The following is an 18682-nucleotide window of genomic DNA, read 5'->3' on the forward strand; positions in this document are numbered from 1 at the left end:
GAGGAGGAAGTGGGAAGGAAGCTGTTGCATTGTGGGAAATTGCAGTCAATGTCATGAGACAAAGTGTATGTGAACTGCTGTATGGAAAGTGAATTTGCTATGTGAACTTTCACCCAAATCACAATAAAATAAATAAATAAATAAATAAATAAAAATTTTAAAAAAGAATGCTTCATTCTGGCGGGAGAAGTTTGCTATTGTTGTTGTCAGTTTCAATGTATAGTGAGTCAGTTCCGACACACAGTGACTCTATGTATCACATAATGAAACACTGCCCAGTCCTGAGCCACCCTCACAATCGTTACTATGCTTGAACCCATTGTTGCAGCCACTCTCAATCTCATTGAGGGTCTTGCTGACCCTCTACTTTACCAAGCATGATATCCTTCTCCAGGGATTGGGCCCTTCTGACGACATGAATAAAGTTCATGAATAAACACAAGACAAAGTCTTATCATACTCACTCCTAAGGAGCATTCTGGCTGTACTTCTTCAAAGGCAAATTTGTTCATTCTTCTGGCAGTCCATGGTATTTTCAATATTTTTCACTAACACCACAATTGAATGTATTGTATTCTTTATTCACTGTCCAGCTTTCATATACATATGAAGCTACTGAATACCATGGCTTGGGTCAGGCACATCTTACTCTTCTCAAAGCAACATCTTAGTTCTTAAACACTTTAAAGATGTCTTTTGTAGCAGATTTGCCCAGTGCAATGTCTCGTTTGATTTCTTGACTACTGCTATCATGGCATTGATTGTGGAACCAAATAAAGTTAAATCCTTGACAAGTTCAATCTTTTTTCTGTTTATCAAGCTATTGCTTATGGTCCAGTTGTGAGGATTTGTGCTTTCTTTATGTTGAAGTGGAATCCATACTGAAGTCTGTGGTCTTTGATCTTCATCAGTGAATGCTTTAAGTCCTCTTCACTTTCAGCAAGCAAGGCTGTGTTGTCTGCACACTGAAGGTTGTTAATGAGTCTTCCTCCAATCCTGATGCTGCATTCTTCTTCATATAGTCCAGCTTCTTGGATTATTTGCTCAGCATACAAATTGAGTAAGTATGGTGAAATTTTCCTGATTTTAAATTATGCAGTATCCCTCTGTTCTGTTTGAATGATAACCTCTTGGTTTATGTATAGGTCCCACAGGGGCACAATTAAATGTCCTAGAATTCCCATTCCCTTCAAGTTTATCCACAATTTGTTATGACCCACATTGTCAGATGCCTTTGCATAGTCAATAAAACACAGGTAAACATCTTTCTGGTATTCTCTGCTTTCAGCCATGATCCATCTGATATCAGCAACGCTATCCTTCATTCCACGTCCTCTTCTGAAACCTGCTTGAATTTCTGGCAGTTCCCTGTCAATATACTGCGAAAACTATTTTTTAACTCCCTTTAATAAAATTTTACTGGCATGTGGCATTAATTATATTGTTCAATAATTTCCACATCCTGTTGGATCACCTTTCCTTGGAATCGGCACAAAAATGGATTTCTTTCAGTCAGTTGGCCAGGTAGCTGTCTTCCAAATTTCTTGGAATAAACAAGTGAGTGCCTCCAGGAGTTTCTGAAATACCTCAGTGGGTATTCTGTCAATTCTTGGAATTTTATTTTTCGTCAGCACCTTCGGTGCAGTTTGGACTTCTTCCTTCAATACCATTCGTTCTTGATCATATGCTACTTCCTGAAATGATTAAACATCAACCAATTATTTTTGGTACATTGACTCTGTATTGCTTCCATCTTCTTTTGATGGCTTCCTGAATCATTCAGTATTTTGCCCAGAGAATTCTTCAATATTACAGATCAAGGCTTGAATTTTTTCTTCAGTTCTTTCAGCTTCAGAAAAGCTAACTATGTTCTTCCCTTCGGGTTTTCTAACTCCAGGTCTCTGCACTTTCCATTGTAATACTTTGTCTTCTCAAGCCACCCTTTTAAATCTTCTGTTAAGCTCTTTCATTTCATCCTTTCTTCCATTCACTTTAACTCATTTTCATTCAAGAGCAAGTTTCAGAGTCTCTTCTGACATCCATTTTGGTCTTTTCTTCCTTTCCTATCTTTTTAATGATCTTTTGCTCTCTTCATATATGATGTTCTGGATGTCATCCTACACCTCATCTGGTTTTTGGTCATTGATGGTCAGTGTGTCAAATCTATTCTTCAGATGGTCTTTAAATTCAGGTGGGATATAATCAAAGTTGTATTTTGGCTCTTGTGGACTTGAACTTGCACATGAGCAACTGATGGTCAGTTCTACAGTCAGCTCCGGGCCTTGTTCTGACTGATGATATTGAGCTTCTCCACTGCCTCTTTCCACAGATATAGTCAATTTGATTCCTGTGTTTTCCATCTGGTAAGGTCCACATGTATAGCAGCTGTTTATGTTATTTAAAAAAGCTATCTGGAATGAAAAAGTTGTTGGTCTTGCAAAATTCTATCACGCAGTCTCTAGCATTATTTCTTTCAACAAGGCCTTATTTTCCAACTACTGAAGCTTCTTCTTTATTTCTGCACTGCAATCACCTATAATTATCAATACATCTTGATTAAATGCTTGGTCAATTTCAGACTGTAGAATTTTGTAAAAATCTTCAATTTCTTCATCTTTGGCTTTAATAGTTGGTGGATAAGTTTGAATAATAGTAGTAGTGACTGGTTTTTCTTGTAGGTATATGAATATTATCCTATCACTGACAGCACTGTACTTCAGCATAGATCCTGAAATGTTGTTTTTGACAATATATGTGCCATTCCTCTTCAATCTGTCATTCCCAGCATAGTCGACCATATGATTGTCAGATTCAAAATGGTCAATAGCAGTCCATTTCAGCTTACTAATGCCTAGGGTACAGTTCTTTATGCAGTCTATTTCATTTTTGACAACTCCCAAATTTCCTAGATTTATTCTTCATACATTCCACATTCTGATTATAATGAATGTGTGCAGCTGTTACTTCTTCATTTTCCCCTTCAGCATATGAAGGTCCTGAAAGCTTTACTCCATCTACGTCATTAACGTCAACTCTTACTTTCAGGAAGTAGTTCTTCCCCAGTCATTGTCTGAGTGCCTTCCAACCTGAGGAGCTCTTCATCTTTCAGTACCGTAACAGACAATGTTTCACTGCTATTCATAAGGTTTTCAGTAGCCAATTTTTCAGGAGGTGACCACCACTTCCTTCTTCCTCGCGTAGCTTCCAGATCACAGCAGCAAGCAAGCTACCACAGTACGACAAGCTGACAGACAAGTAGTGGGACATAAATTTGAGTACTCCGAATCATAGAATATAGAACAAACCACTGAAGGGACAGGTTAAAGCAATGCAAAAAAGACCAATTAAACTACAATATCTTAATACTCCAGAAAAGAAACAATAGGACTGGCAGTACAGCTACAGCAAGGGTGAGGAAAGAAAGATTTAAGAAGTACATCAGGGGAGACTTCAAGGTATTCTGTGATGAAGCAAAGCAGCTGAGAATGAGAAGAGCATCTGATGTAATGCTCAGACTGTATAAATGAATAAGAAAATGATGTTACTCAGTTAGATAAGGGCAAAAGAGAAATCATTTTGGAAGATGACAGAGTCCAGTGTTGGACATATGAGTTTAGGTACCTCTCTGAGAAACAGATTTCTGTCATCTATGTATAGGTAATAATTCAAGCAGGGAGCATGATAAGACTGTCAGGAAAATCAACAATTGAATAAAGAAAAAGATCAAACATGAAATCCTAAGGAAGGAGATCAAAAAGGCTAACAATAGGCAGAACCCTAGAAGAGAAACTTAATAAATACAAGAAAAGGAGGACCAAAAAGTAGTTTCAGATAAATCAAGAAAAAAAGTATGTTTCAAGAAGGAGAGTGAGGTCTACCATACCAGTGAAACAGAAACAAAAGAAGACAGATACAGAGTAATCCCTCATAGACAGTCAAACACTGTGGGAGAGAGATCCAATGGATCTACCGTATCAGGTACTGGGGGACACCAGACTCAATTGGCACAACAAAATACATAAAAGTCTTGTTCCTCATCCTACATTGGTGAGTAGCAACTGGGGTCTTAAAAGCTTTCAAGCGGCCATCTAAGATGCAGCTAATGATCTCCTATTATCGGAAGCAAAGAAGAGTGAAGAAAAGAAAAGAAAAGAAAAGAACAAGGGCATTTGGAAGCAATCAGCCCTAGGACACGATGGCCCTCGAGACCAGAAGAACTAGATGGTGCCCGACTACAAATGCCAACCACTCAGGAAAGGATCAAAACTGGAGATCCTGGATAGAGTGGTAGGAAAAACATGGAATAAAATGCAAAAACTCAATAATGACCAGAAGTACTGGTCGGATGGAGTCTGGTGAGACCCCCAATACTATGGCCCTGGGATACATTCTAGGCCTGGAATAAAACTCACTCCCAGGGGCTGGCTCTCAGCCCAATAGTTAACAAGATGTACATGCAGACCACTCAACCCAGGGTGATGCACCCACATACTCTATGGAAATGCATCCCTTGGAGCAACAGACCACAGGGCACCAGAGGGGCAATATTCACACAGAGAAAATGCAGGACTAACAGGAGTGCATAACCATGAGGGGCATGGGGGGGAGGGTTACAGGGCAGGGAGGGGAGAAGACTGGGTTAGAGTTGGACATGGTAAATGGGGAGTGAAACTAAACGTACATGTGACATTGAATGTAACACAAACTCTTAAAATAAAAAAACAAAAAAGATTTCATAGGTAGTAAAAAATAAATAAATAAAAAATAAAGTTCTTACGCTTTAAAATTACACATTGTATAGTAACACATAATATATATGAACATCACATTTGAAATAATGTATAAAAAGAATGCCTTCATTTTTTATGTGTCTCAAATTCCACTGGAGACCATCATACTCAAACTAGCTTCAATTGTGCAACTTACCAAACACAAATCACTAATTTAAAAAAATAGTACCTATATGAACACGGGGAGCTCTGGTGGCGTAGTGCCTAAGGCATTTGACTGCTAACCAGAAGGCTGGCGGTTCAAATCCACCAGCCATTCCTCGGAAGGATGATTGGGTAATCTACTTCTGTAGAGATACCGCCTCAGAAACTCAAGGAGGAGTTGCTATGAGTCGGAATCAACTCAACGGCAGTGAGTTTGGTCTGATGCAAACATAAGAACACTATTTCTACCAACATTTTTCATTTGGCAAAAAATGGTAAGCCTCAGAATTCCATGTACCATTCTACCTTTAAGAATTTATTCTAAAGAAATAATCAGACATGTGGAAAAATATTTGTATACAAAGATGTTATTATCATTTATAATTAAAAAAATTCTATTTTCTCTATTGTGAATGTATGTCTAGTATTCAAATATTAATTAATGCAACACAGCAACTCCATAAATATTATGTAATAATTTAAAATGCTTTTTTAAACATTTTAAAATGGAGGAAAGCATAATGTTCAGTGAAGAAAGGGAGAAATCACAACCAATGAATACACACACATGCACAACACACAATACACGTGCAGAGATGTACAGACACAGGTGAAAATATTTCAGAAAAGATGTTTTAATTTTATATTCTAAGCATTATGTATTCTTTTCAGCATCATCACTCAAAAATAATAACCAGTTCAGTAACCATTTTTAAAAAACATTTAATAAGTATACCTGAAGTACGTAGTCAAGAGCTATGTGTCGAAAACATTTTCTTGTTGCTGTTAGAATGTTTGTGGCTTCTTCAACTTCGTGCTGTTTGTTTCTTTGTACTTGAGCATTTTTTACTAATGCATTTTCTTTTTCTTCACTGACTTTTTCAAATTGCTTCTTGGCATCTTTGAATTTTCTAAGATCTCTGAAAAATAAGAACTTAGTGAAATTTCCATAAAACTGTCTTGAGAGGCTGAACTATTTAGATGTATCTATGCAGAGGGAAGTGTGCCCAGACCACGTATAGGGTTGGCAGTCAATGTTTCTACAAGTGTATTTATACGTTCTGTAAGAATTCCCAGGCATACACTAGAGCTGACAAGAGACAAGGCTGTAGTCACTTCTTGGCCACAGCCAGAGACCCAGTGTAAGTGAGCAGTTGGACCTACAGGCATGGGACCATACTTACAGGGGACATCAAGCTCAACTGGCATAACATACTACACAAAAACACTGCTCCACATCCTACTTTAGTGATTAGTGACTGGATCTTAAAAGCCTCCAAACAGCCATCTAGATGCAATGATGGGTCTCTCTCCTCATCCAGAGCAAAGAAAAATGAAGACGCACAGAAACCACTGCTCCAAGCGACTGATACACTATGCGATTCTCAGCCTATAAGACTATGAGACCAGAAGAATGTCAACCACTCCAAGGGGGATCTATGCAGGAGATCCTGGGTACAGTGGGAGAACAATGTAGAACAAAACTCAAACTCATAAAAAAAAAGATAAAAAAAAAAAAGGGGGACCAGGTTGCTGGTCTGATAGGGCCTGATGAAACTACTGAGACTATAGTCCCTACTTGCTCTTCAGGTCTGGAATTAAACCCACTCCTGTGGGTTCCAGCCAAACAAAAGACAGGCATATGAGCTGAACATTTACAGTAGGTAGACACACTTCTTGGAGAGATCAATCATGGGAGAATGGAAGGGCTGTATATTCACAGGGAGACAGCTCGTGAGGCAGGAGTGAATGGAGGGAAGGACATAGGGAGGAAGTGGGATGGAAGCTATTGCACTGTGGGAAGTTGCAGTCAATGTCATTAGACAAAGTGTATGTGAGCTGCTGTATGGTGGATGAATTTGCCCTGTAAACTTTAACCTACATCACAATAAAATTTTTTAAAAATAAACAACAGGAAAAAAAACACTGTCTTGATCAAAAACTTAATTAAAAATAGAAGTAAAAATGTCACACACAAAGGGGCAAATATTATATGACGCCACTTATAATTAATACCTACAACAGGCAGATGCACAGAGATGAATGGAAATTAGTGGTTACCAGGGGCTGGGGCAAGGAGCTCTGGCAGTATAGTGCCTAAGGCACTTGACTACTAACCAGAAGGCTGGCAGTTCAAACCCACCAGCCACTCCTCAGAAGGAAGGTTGGGCAATCTACTTCCATAGTGATACCGCCTCGGAAACCCAAGAGGGGGTCGCTGTGAGTCGAGTCCGACTCGACGGCATGTAACAACATAACAACAAGGGGCTGTGGCAGAGGGCAACAGGGAGCTAATGCTTAATGGGCACCGAGTTACTGTTTGGAAAGATGAAAAAGTTTTAGAAATAGATACTGGTGATGATTGTACAACACTGTAAATGTAATCCAGGTCCTTGGATATACCTATAAAAAATGTTTAAAATGGCAAATTTTCTGATATATGTGTATATATATAACCACAATAAAATTTTTAAATTAAAAAAAAAAAACTTTAGCCAAAAAATAAACATTTTGAATGAACTCTTAGGTTCCTGCATTTGTTTCATTTTGCACTGACTTTCATAGTTCTGCCAATTAAAATATATACTGTTTCCCAACTACGTATTAATCTCAATATAGTCAGCTAACATTTCATCATTAAAATCTATAAAATTTGAGGAGAAAATAAATAATCAAACTAACATCACAGGAAGGCAAAAAAGCAGAGTTTAATTTTTCTTTCTAAAGACAAATGCAGGGACAAATACCACATTTAACCAAAAGAGTTTTAAATAGTAGTATACATAAGAGCTCTGGTAGCGTAGTGCCTAAGGCATCTGACTGCTAATCAGAAGGCAGGCGGTTCAAACCCACCAGCCACTCCTCGGAAGAAAGATGGGGCAATCTACTTCCATAGTGATACTGCCTCAGAAACCCAAGGAGGGGTCGCTATGAGTCAGGGCCGACTAGATGGCACACAACAACAACATACATAAGAATCACAGCAGATGATTTGTTTAAAATGTAAATTCCAAGGCCTTTTTCCCAAAGGTTATATAATTCATTAGTCTTTGGGATAAATCCTAGAAATCTCTTATATGGGCTTTCTGTTGTTTGTTTGTTTGTATTTCAAAGTGCTGTTATGGGTGGTCTCTACCACTTATGTGTCAGTTTGTCATACTGTGGTGACTTACATGTTGGGGTGAGGCTGGAGGCTAATGCCACCAGTATTTCAAATACCAGCAGGGTCACCCATGAAGGACAGGTTTCAGTGGAGCTTCCAGACTAAGACAGACTCAGAAGAAGGAAGGGACTATCCACTTCTCAAAGTACTGGCCAGTAAAAACCTTACAAAAAGCAGTGAAAATCTGTTTATTTCTGGAAAACATTATGAATAGCCTTGCAACACTGTCTGATATAGTGCCAGAAGATGAGCCCCTCGTGTTGGAAGGCATTCAAGATGTGAATGGGGAAAAGCTGCCTCCTCAAAGAAGAGTCGACCTTAATGATATGGATGGAGCAAAGCTATCAGGACCTCCATTTGCTGATGTGGCATAATTCGAAATGGGAAAAAAACAGCTGAAAACATCCACTAATAACAGGAACATGGAATGTACGAAGTATATATCTACGAAAATTAGAAGTTGTCAAAAACAAAATGGAGTGCATAAAGGTTGATATCCTAGATTTAGTGAGCTGAATTGGACTGGTTTTGGCCATTTTGAATCACACAACCATATGATCTACCTACTACACCAGGAATGAGAAATTGAAGAGGAATGGCGTGACATTCATCGTCACAAAAAATGTTTCAAGATCTATCCTGAAGTACAACGCTATCAGTAATAGATACTATCCATATGTCTACAAGGAAAACCCATTAATACGACTATTACTCAAATTTACACACCAACCACACCAAAGGCAAAGATGACGAAATTAAAGATTTTTATCAACTTCTGCAGTCTGAAATTGACCAAACATGCAATGAAGATGCAGTGATTATTACTGGTGATTGAGATGCAGAAGATGGAAACAAACAAGAATCACCAATAGTTGGAAAAGATGGCCTTGGTGATAGAAATGACGCTGGAGATCACATGACAGAATTTTGCAAGAATGACAACTTATTCACTGCAAATACCTTTTTTTCAACAACATAAATGGTGGCTATATATATGCACCTCCCAGATGGAATACACAGGAATCAGATTGACTATGTCTGTGGAAAGAGGTGATGGAGAAGCTCAGTATGTTCAGCCAAAACAAGGCCAGGAGCTGACTGTGGAACAGACCATCAATTGCTCATATGCAAGTTCAAGCTGAAGCTGAAGACAACTAAAACAAGTCCACAAGAGCCAAAATATGACCTTGATTATATCCCACCTGAATTTACAGATCACTAAACAACAGATTTGACACAGTGAACACCAATGACAGAAGACCAGAGGAATCGTAGGATGACATCAAGAACATCACATACCAGGAGTGGGAGGGGAAGGGAGGGAACACTGTTAGATAAGGAGAGATAAGTATTGATTTGGGTGAAGAAAAGGGCAATATACCAAATGTGAGTGATCAACATAGTGGCATGGAGGAAGAGGAATACATACAGAGGTACATGTGAGGTGCAGACAACAAAAATGAACCCTTATGCACATACAGTTGTCAGTGAAAGCAAACATGGGTACACAGGTGGATAGATGGGTGGACAGGTTGAACTATTAGTATTAGGTATGTCTATGAAGTAGGGAGTATACCCAAGACCATGTATAGGGTTGGCAGACAATGGTTCTACAAGAGTATCTGTATGATCTGTAAGAATTCCCAGGCGTATATTAGAGCTGACAAGGCACAAGGTTATAGGCACTTCTTGGTCACAGCCAGCTACCCAGAGGGACCAAGTAGTTGAACCTGTGGGCTCGGGACCATAGTCACAGGGGACATCAAGCTCAATTGGCATAACATACTACATAAAACATTGTTCCACCTCCTACTTTGGCAAGTAGTGACTGGGATCTTAAAAGCTTGCAAGCAGCCATCTAGATACAATGATGGATCTCTCCTTGTACAGAGCAAAGAAGAATGAAGAAAACCAAAGATTCACGGAAAAAATTAGTCCAAGCGACTGGTACACCATGCGATCCACAGCCTATACGACTATGAGACCAGAAGAACTAGATGATGCCTGGCTACCACTGTCAACCACTTGGAGGGAGACCTATGTCAGAGATCATGGATAGAGAGGGAGAACAATATGGAACAAAACTCAAAAGCATTTGGAAAAAAAAGAGGGGGGGAGGACCAGGTTTGCTGGTCCGATAGAGCCTGGTGGAACCACTGAGACTATGGCCCCTAGCTGCACTTCAGGTCTGGAATTAAATACCTGTGGCTTCCAACCAAACAAAAGACAGGCATATGAGTTGAACATTTATGTGAGGTAAATACACTCCTTGGAGAGAACAATTATGGGAGAAAGATGGGTTGTTTACACACAGGGAGACAGTTCAGGGGACAGGACTGCATGGAGGGATGTCCGGACACAGGGAAGAGGTAACTATTGGAAGGAAGAGGGAGGGGAGCTGTTGCATTGGGGTAAACTGTAGTCAATGTCATGAGACAAAGCATATGTGAACTGCTGTATGTAAAGTGAATTTGCTCTGTAAACGTTCACCCAAATCAAAGAAAAGAAAGAAAGAGAAAAAAAGGGGGGAAGGAAGGAAGGAAGAATGAAAGAAAGAACATATGAAGAAAGCAAGAAGTCATTAAAAACAGGAAAGGAAGACCAACATGGATGTCAGAACAGACTCTGAAACTTGCTCTTGAATGAAGAGTAGCTAAAGCAAATGGAAGAAATGACAAGATAAAAGAAATGAACAGAAGATTTCAAAGAGCAGCTTGAGAAGACAAACTCAATTATTATAATGAAATGTGCAAAGCCTTAGAGTCAGAAAAACAAAAGGGAAGAACATGTTCAGCATTTCTCAAGCTCAAAGAACTAAGGGAAAAAACTCAAGCCTCCAGTTGCAATATTGCAAGATTCCACGGGCAAAATATGGAATGATGAAGGAAACATCAAAAGAAGATGGAAGGAATACATAGAGTCACTGTACAAAAAAGAATTGGCCAATGTTCATCTATCAGGAGGTGGAGTATGATAAAGAACCAATGATACTGAAGGAAGAAGTCAAAGCTGCACTGAAGGAACTGGTGAAAAACAAGGCTCCAGGAACTGATGGAATATTCACTGAGATGTTTCAACAAAAAGATACTATGCTGAAGGCACTTACTTGTCTGTGCCAAAAAATCTGAAGACTACATGGCCAACTGACTGGAAGAGATCCATATCTGTACCCATTCCAAAGAAAGGTGATCCCACAGAATGTGGGAATTATTGAACAATATCATTAACATCACACACAAGTAAAATTTAGCTGAGGATAATTCAAAAACGGTTGCAGCAGTATTTTGACAGGGAACTTCCAGAAACGCAAGATGCATTCAGAAGAGGACGTGGGATGAGGGATATCATTGCTGATGTCAGATGGATCTTGGCTGAAAGTAAACAATACCAAAAGATGTTTACTTGTGTTTAATTGACTATGCAAAAGCATTCGATTGTGTGGATCATAACAAATTATGGATAACATTGAGAAGAACAGGAATTCTAAAACAATTATGCTCATGAGGAACCTGTACATAGATCAAGCTATTGTTCAAAAAGAACAAGGGGATACTGAGTGGTTTAAAATCAGGAAGGTTGTGAGGCAGGGTTGTATCCTTTCACCATACTTGTTCAATCCATATGCTGAGCAAATACACCGAGAAGCTGGACTATATGAAGAACATGGCATCATTAACAACCTGTGATATGCTGACAACACAACCTTGCCTGCTGAAACTGAGGCTGACTTGAAGCACTTACTAATGAAGATTGAAGGCTATGGTCTGCAGTATGGATTACACCTCAACATAAAGAAAATGGAAACACTCACAACTGGACCAATAAAAAGCATCATGATAAATGGAGAAAAGATTGAAGTTATCGAAGATTTCATATTACTTGGTTCCACAATCAACACCAATGGATGCAGCAGTCAAGATATCGAATGATGTATAGCACTGGGCAAATCAGCTGAAAAAGACGTCTTTCAAGGGCTGAAGAGCAAAGATGTCACTCTGAAGACTAAGGTGCACCTAACCCAAGCCCTGGTATTTTCAGTTGCCTCGTATGCATATGAAAGCTGGACAGTGAATAAGGAAGACAGAAAAAAGATGCTTTGGAGTTGTGGTGTTGGCAAAGAATACTGAAAACACCCTCAAACTACCAGAAGAACTAACAAATCTGTCCTGGAAGAAGTACGCAGCCAGAACGCTCTTTGGAAATGAGAAAGGCCAGACTTCATCTCACCTACTTTGGTCATGTTGTCAAGACAGACCATTCCCTGGAGAAGGATATCATGCTCGGTAAAGTGGAGGATCAGCAAAGAAGGGGAAAGCTATCAACAAGATGGATTAACACAGTGGCTGCTACGATAGGCTCAGGTACAGCAAGGATTGTGAGGCTGGCAAAGGACCAGGCACTGTGTGGTTCCATTGTACATAGAGTCGCCATGAGTTGGAACAGACTCCACGGCACCTAACAGCAACAACAACATGGGTGGTCTAGAGAAGACAATTTAACAAACAATGTGACCATTCATTCATTTCTCGTTGGAGGAAATTACTGGATCAAAGAGCTCCGATCATTTATGTCTTAAGATCCTCGGACGGAAGGTTGGGCAATCTACTAGTAATAAAGCTTCAGAAACCCAAGGAGGGGTCACTATGAATCAGATCTGACTCAACAGCAGTGAGTTTGGTTTTTTTTTTCGTATATACAACATATTTCGCTTTTCTCAAAAAAAAATTGATGTATCAGTAAAAGGTAATACTATTCATTTTAATAGTCGGAAAAATCTTAAAATCTTGATTCATTAATGATTTTAGGTAATCTTACTCATCTTAGATGATTATCACAGTCTTCATCTACAAGACTACATAAGAAATAATCATTTTAAAAGAACCTGAAACCAAGTTTTAAGCCAATTTCATCTGTCTCAAAAATAACATTGCTTCTAGTGACAGAGGAAAGCATAACAACCCTTTGCTTTTACTTTTCCCACATGGCAAAATAATGTAAAGACAATGATTTCAGAAACAAAGATTGTGTAAGAAAAACTTTGAACTGTTCAAAAGAAGTTGTACTTGAATGTAAACATTCTACAAGGAGGGTTGCTACCAGTGTTAGTTACTATTAAGTAACTTATAAAGAATCTGAAAGACATCACGGACAGGACAACAAATTCTAACCTACTAAACAGCAGTGTGTTACATGACACTATTTACTGTTTATGTCTCTAATTTATCCTGAGTACAGTAACACAATCAACTCTTTGTATTTCTATGTATTCTGTCTGAAATTAAAAGAGAAAGATTAAATAATTCAGATGAAAAAGGAACACCTATGTTCCTACATTGGAAAGTTTGGAATTTTTTTTTCTAGTTTCATTTTAATTCACATATAAAATGTGACTAATGTAACACAAAAGGATCATATGCAGCAAAAAACAGTAACTTCCATTACTCATTTTCTTATATAATCCATTATGTCATCTTGAAAGAAAATACTATAGTGAGACAATGGAAAGCTTAGTTTCAACTGCAATGACCAATAGTATTTCAACCACTTTTTGGGTTTCATGCTTTGATTTTAAAAGGCCATTAGATTGTTTATTTACATTAAAAACAAAGACAAAAAAGACAAAAAAAAAACCTGTAACAACTCTAACTATGTATCCTGAACACATATTTCATGGTATAAAGGATTCACTGAAACACATGAAATCTTATTTTCTTACAGAATAATTCACACACAAAAAATGCAATGTACATTTGACAAAGAAAAAAAAAACTCTAATATTTTCAGAAATTCATGTTCCATAATCCCTTTTGAAATACACCAATTACCAGACGTGACTATTAACTGGTTGTTCTGCCTTTGTCTTCACTGAAATTGACTTACTCTTTAACAAAGTTCTGAAGTTGTGCTTTAATTGATCTCTGAGTTTGATCAAACAGGATCTAAAAGATAAAATACAACATTAAACAATTATAGAAGTCAGCCAAAAAATAATCCTTATTATCAACTCTCCAATTCTAGTAACATCTATATTCAAGACTTTATAAGAAGAGCATTTTTAAAACAATCTGAACCTGATTGTTAAGCCAGTTTCAACTGTCTCAAAAACTAAAGTACTTCTATTTATAAAAAAAAAAAAAAAGAATCTTTAAAATTTAAATTAAAAAAAAAGAAAAACTCACTACTATCGAGTCAATTCTAACTCATAGTGACCCCCCTTCAGGTTTTCAAGGTAGTAAATCTTTACGGAAGTAGACTGCCTAGTCTTCCTTCTGTGGAGTGGCTGGTGGGTTTGAACTGCCAACCTTTTGATGAGCAGTCAGATGCCTTGGGCATTATGCCACCAGAGCTCCTAAAATTTAAATAGAATAGTCAAATAAAAGAGCAGTGTATTTCCTTGATTTTAATTCAGGCTTTGGAAGACAACCTAAAAGAATTAAGAAATTCCATTCCATCCACTACAGAAGCTTCCTGCTCTAATACATAAAAGTATACCAAGTAAAAACAGCTGTTGTTGTTACGTGCCGTTGAGTCGGACCCGACCCACAGTGACCCCTCCTTGGGTTTCTGAGGCTGTATCACTATGGAAGTAGACTGCCCAACCTTCCTTCCAAGGAGTGGTTGGTGTGTTTGAACCACCAGCCTTCTGGTGAGCAGTCGATACGCTACCAGAGCTCCTGAAAACAACTGTAGAACTGCCTTATAACTTAGTTAGAAGTTACTCATTTGGGAACTAGGTATTTAAATCTTTTATATTTTTAATTAAAATAAAAATCATTTAGTGTTTAAGATAAAAATAAAATTTTATTCCTGAGGACAACACTTTGCCCCACTTAAATTATGGCACATTTTTAATTCTGATAACTCTGGGTGTTGTAAATTTTACAAAACTTTTCATGGGAATTCCAAGTCTTTCATGATTTACAGTTTGAAACATAGATGGGAGCTCTGGTAGCGTAGTCCCTAAGGTATTTGACTGCTAACCAGAAGACTGGCAGTTCAAATCCGCCAGCCACTCCCCGGAAGGAAGACTGGGGAATCTAGATATCAAATGAACAGGTAAAAAGTAAACAAATATTTTTTTTAAATTCCTGTGTCCTGCTACTAACTAGGGAGAAAAAGTCCCACTCATTAGTTTATTTTTTATTTTAATTTTTAAACAGTATGACAATTTTATTTTTTCTGAAATTTTGCTATCATCAGTCTTATATTCTCCCTAAATAACAAATACACACACACACACATACACACAGAGACATACGCACATATCTAGATTTAGTACAGTTTCAAAATCTGCCAATTTACATTGAGAGAAAAAAAAATTTTTCTGTATTATGTTAAATTCCTAAGGCACTTGACTGCTAACCAGAAGGCTGGCGGTTCTAACCCACCAGCCACTCCTTGGAAGGAAGATGGGGTAATCTACTTCCGCAGTGATACTGCCTCAGAAACCCAAGAAGGGGTCGCTATGAGTCAGGTCTGACTCGAAGGCACATAACAACAACAACAACATGTTAAATTCAAGATATTAAATTCAAACTAAGCAGAAGAAAGAAATAATGCAGAAGTCAATTAAATACAAAATAGAAAATCAACTGAGAAAAACCACTGAAACCGAAAGCTGGTTCCTTGAGAAGATACATAAAACTGATAAACCATTAGCCAAAACGATCAGGAAGAAAGGAGAGATGACAAAATTTCGAGTCTTATGAAGTCAAGAGATGACTTCACCACAAATTCTACAGATTTTAAAAGGATAATTAGGGATTTGAGGTAATAATTTTATGTAAATAAATTTTATAGATGAAACGGAAAATTTCCTTTAAAGATACCAATGACCAAAGCTCACTCAAGAAGAAATAACTAACATTTTTCAAAGTAGATTTTGTGATAAAAAGACTTCCCACATCTTATAAAATTAAACCTACACTTACATATAGTTGTTAGTGCTGCTGAGTTAGTTCCAACTCATAACGACCCTATGTATGTGTAACAGAATGAAACACTGCTCGTCCTGCACTATCATCACAACCATTTCCATGTTTGAGACCACGCAGCCACTGTGTCAATCTATCTCATTGAAGGTTCTCCTCTTTTTTGCTGACCCTCTACTTTACCAATCACGATTTCCTTCCCTCCTGATAACATATTCAAAGTACTTAAGACAAAGTCTTACCATCCTTAGTACATCTAAGGAGCATTTTGACTACACTTCTTCCAAGACAGGTTTGTTCGTTCTTTTGACAGTCCACGGTACAGTCAATATTCTACACCAACACCATAATTCAAAGACAGCAATTCTTCTTCAATCTTCCTTATTCACTGTCTAGTGCATATATGGCTACTAAAAATACCATGGCTTAGGTCAGCTGCAGCTTAGTCCTCAAGGTGACATCCTTGCTTTTTAACACTTTAAAGAGGTCTTTTGAAGCAGATTTATCCAATGTAATATATTGTTTGATTCCTTAACTGCTGCTTCCATGGGCACTGGTTGTGGATCCAAGTAAAATGAAATCCTTAACAACTTCAATTTGTTTCTCCATTTATCATGATGTTGCTTACTGGTCCAGTTGTGAGGATTTTTGTTTTCTTTATGTTGAAGTGAATCATACTGAAGGATGTTATCTTTGATCTTCATCAGTAAATGCTTCAAATCTTCATCTTTAGCAAGCAAGGTTGTGTCATCTACATATTGCAGGTTGCTAATGAGTCTTCCTCCAATCCTAAAGCTAGCTTCTTTATGAAAAAAGCTAGCTATACATAAGGCCTAGCAATTCCACTCCTAGATATTTGCCCAAGAGGAATGAAAACATGGGTCACATAAAAATCCATATGTAAATGTTCATAGCAGTTCCATTTTGTAATTGCCTAAAACTGGAAATAGTCCAAATATCTTTCCACCAATGAAAGGAAAAAAAAGAGTATGGTACATCCATACAATAGAATAATAGCCAGTCATAAAAAGGAAGATAATATACCTACAGAGATGGAGAGCAAATGGGTGATTTTCAGAGCTAAAAGGTGAGAGAAGAGATTGATAAATGATGGAGCAACATGAGAGTATTTGGAGGTTGATCAAATTGTGCATCTTGATTATGGGGTGGCTATCTAGCTGTATGCATTTATCACATATAAAGCTGTACACAACAGGAAAAATTTTATTATATTCTAATTTTTAAATGGGAGCTCTGGTAGCATAGTGCCTAAGGCACTTGACTGCTAACCAGAAGGCTGGCAGTTCAAACCCCCAGCCACTCCTCGGAAGGAAGGTTGGGCAATCTACTTTCGGAGTGATACTGCCTCGGAAACCCAAGGAGGGGTCGAAGGAGGGGTCACTGTGAGTAGGGGCCAACTCAATGGCAAAGAAGAACAACAATTTTTAACAATTTTAAAATATGAAGAACAACAGTATAGATATGAACTAACAAATTTTAAAAAGAATTAAGAAAAAAACAAAAACATGACTAACTAGTTTGAATGAAAGGACAGAGAAACATAAAATCAACAAAAAAAGAATACTTATCCCTCTTTGAAACACTACCAACATTTATGAAAACTGTCCATACAGTAAGGCATCATATAGAACATCTTATCTGACCTCAATAAAATTAAGTTACACCATGAAGTATTAAAAGGAGAGAGATATTGACATAGGCAACAATGTAAATGAACCTCAAAAATTGTATGCCAAGTAAAAGAAGACACACACACACACACACACACACAATATATATATACATACACACAAACATATATATACATATACATACATGTGTGTGTGTGTGTGTAAATTCCATTTATCTGAAGCTACAGAATAAGCAAAACTAATCTATGGTAGAAAACCAGAACAATACTTTCTTCTAGCAGCATGGGTGGGGACTCTCTGAAAAAAGGCATGGGGGAACTTTCCAGATAGTGATAATGATCTGTATCTTAAAAGAAGTATGATTTATATAAGTGTATGCATTTGTCAAAATGCACTGCATGGTACACTTGAAATTTGTTCATGTAACTATGTTTAAATTTTGCCTTGAGAAATGAAAAATAACTATGAAATATACTCTAGTAAATTCTATGCATGGTAAAGTGCTTACGAGGTGAAGTGTACCTTGTCTATAAATTATTTTTAACTGTGTAATAATAGATAGACTGACGCATAAATAGAGGAATGGAGGGGATATTTATATGATAAAGCAAACGTAGTAAAATATAGACAGGGTAGGCATGTAAATGTTCACTGTATAATTTTTTCAACTTTTAATATTAAAATGGAGTCAGCCCCAGGGTTACAGGTGAGGAGAGACAACTCAGGGACGCCCAAAGTAGCAGGCGGGAAGAGCAGGAAAAAGGGAATAAAAGCCAGGAAGCCAGAGAGAAGAGCAATCAGTCGAAGGGATTAGGTGAGGAGAGGAAACTCAGGCCCACCCAGAGTAGCAGGCCAGAAGGGCAGAAGAAAGGGGATAAAAACCAGGAACCCGACAGAGGAGCACTCAGCCCCAGGGACAACTCAGGGATGCCCAAAGCAGCAGGCCAGAAGAGCAGGAGAAAGGGGATTAAAAGACAGGAAGCCAGACAGAGGAACAGTCAG

General features: G+C 37.9%; 1 protein-coding gene across 1 annotated transcript in view; it reads right to left on the reverse strand.

Moving 5' to 3' along the window:
- ACAP2 (ArfGAP with coiled-coil, ankyrin repeat and PH domains 2) overlaps nt 1–18682 on the reverse strand; it is a 167578-nt gene that overhangs the window by 81975 nt on the left and 66921 nt on the right. Inside the window, exons 4-5 of the mRNA XM_042781941.1 lie at nt 13978–14036; nt 5671–5854 (exon numbers count right to left, since the gene is read on the reverse strand). Coding sequence (XP_042637875.1) covers nt 5671–5854; nt 13978–14036 — 243 coding nt within the window. The remainder of the gene's footprint in view (nt 1–5670; nt 5855–13977; nt 14037–18682) is intronic.

The sequence above is a fragment of the Orycteropus afer genome, unplaced genomic scaffold (assembly GCF_000298275.1).
Source record: "Orycteropus afer afer isolate SDZICR_OR568_19922 unplaced genomic scaffold, OryAfe1.0 scaffold00198, whole genome shotgun sequence".
Taxonomy (NCBI): Eukaryota; Metazoa; Chordata; class Mammalia; order Tubulidentata; family Orycteropodidae; genus Orycteropus; species Orycteropus afer.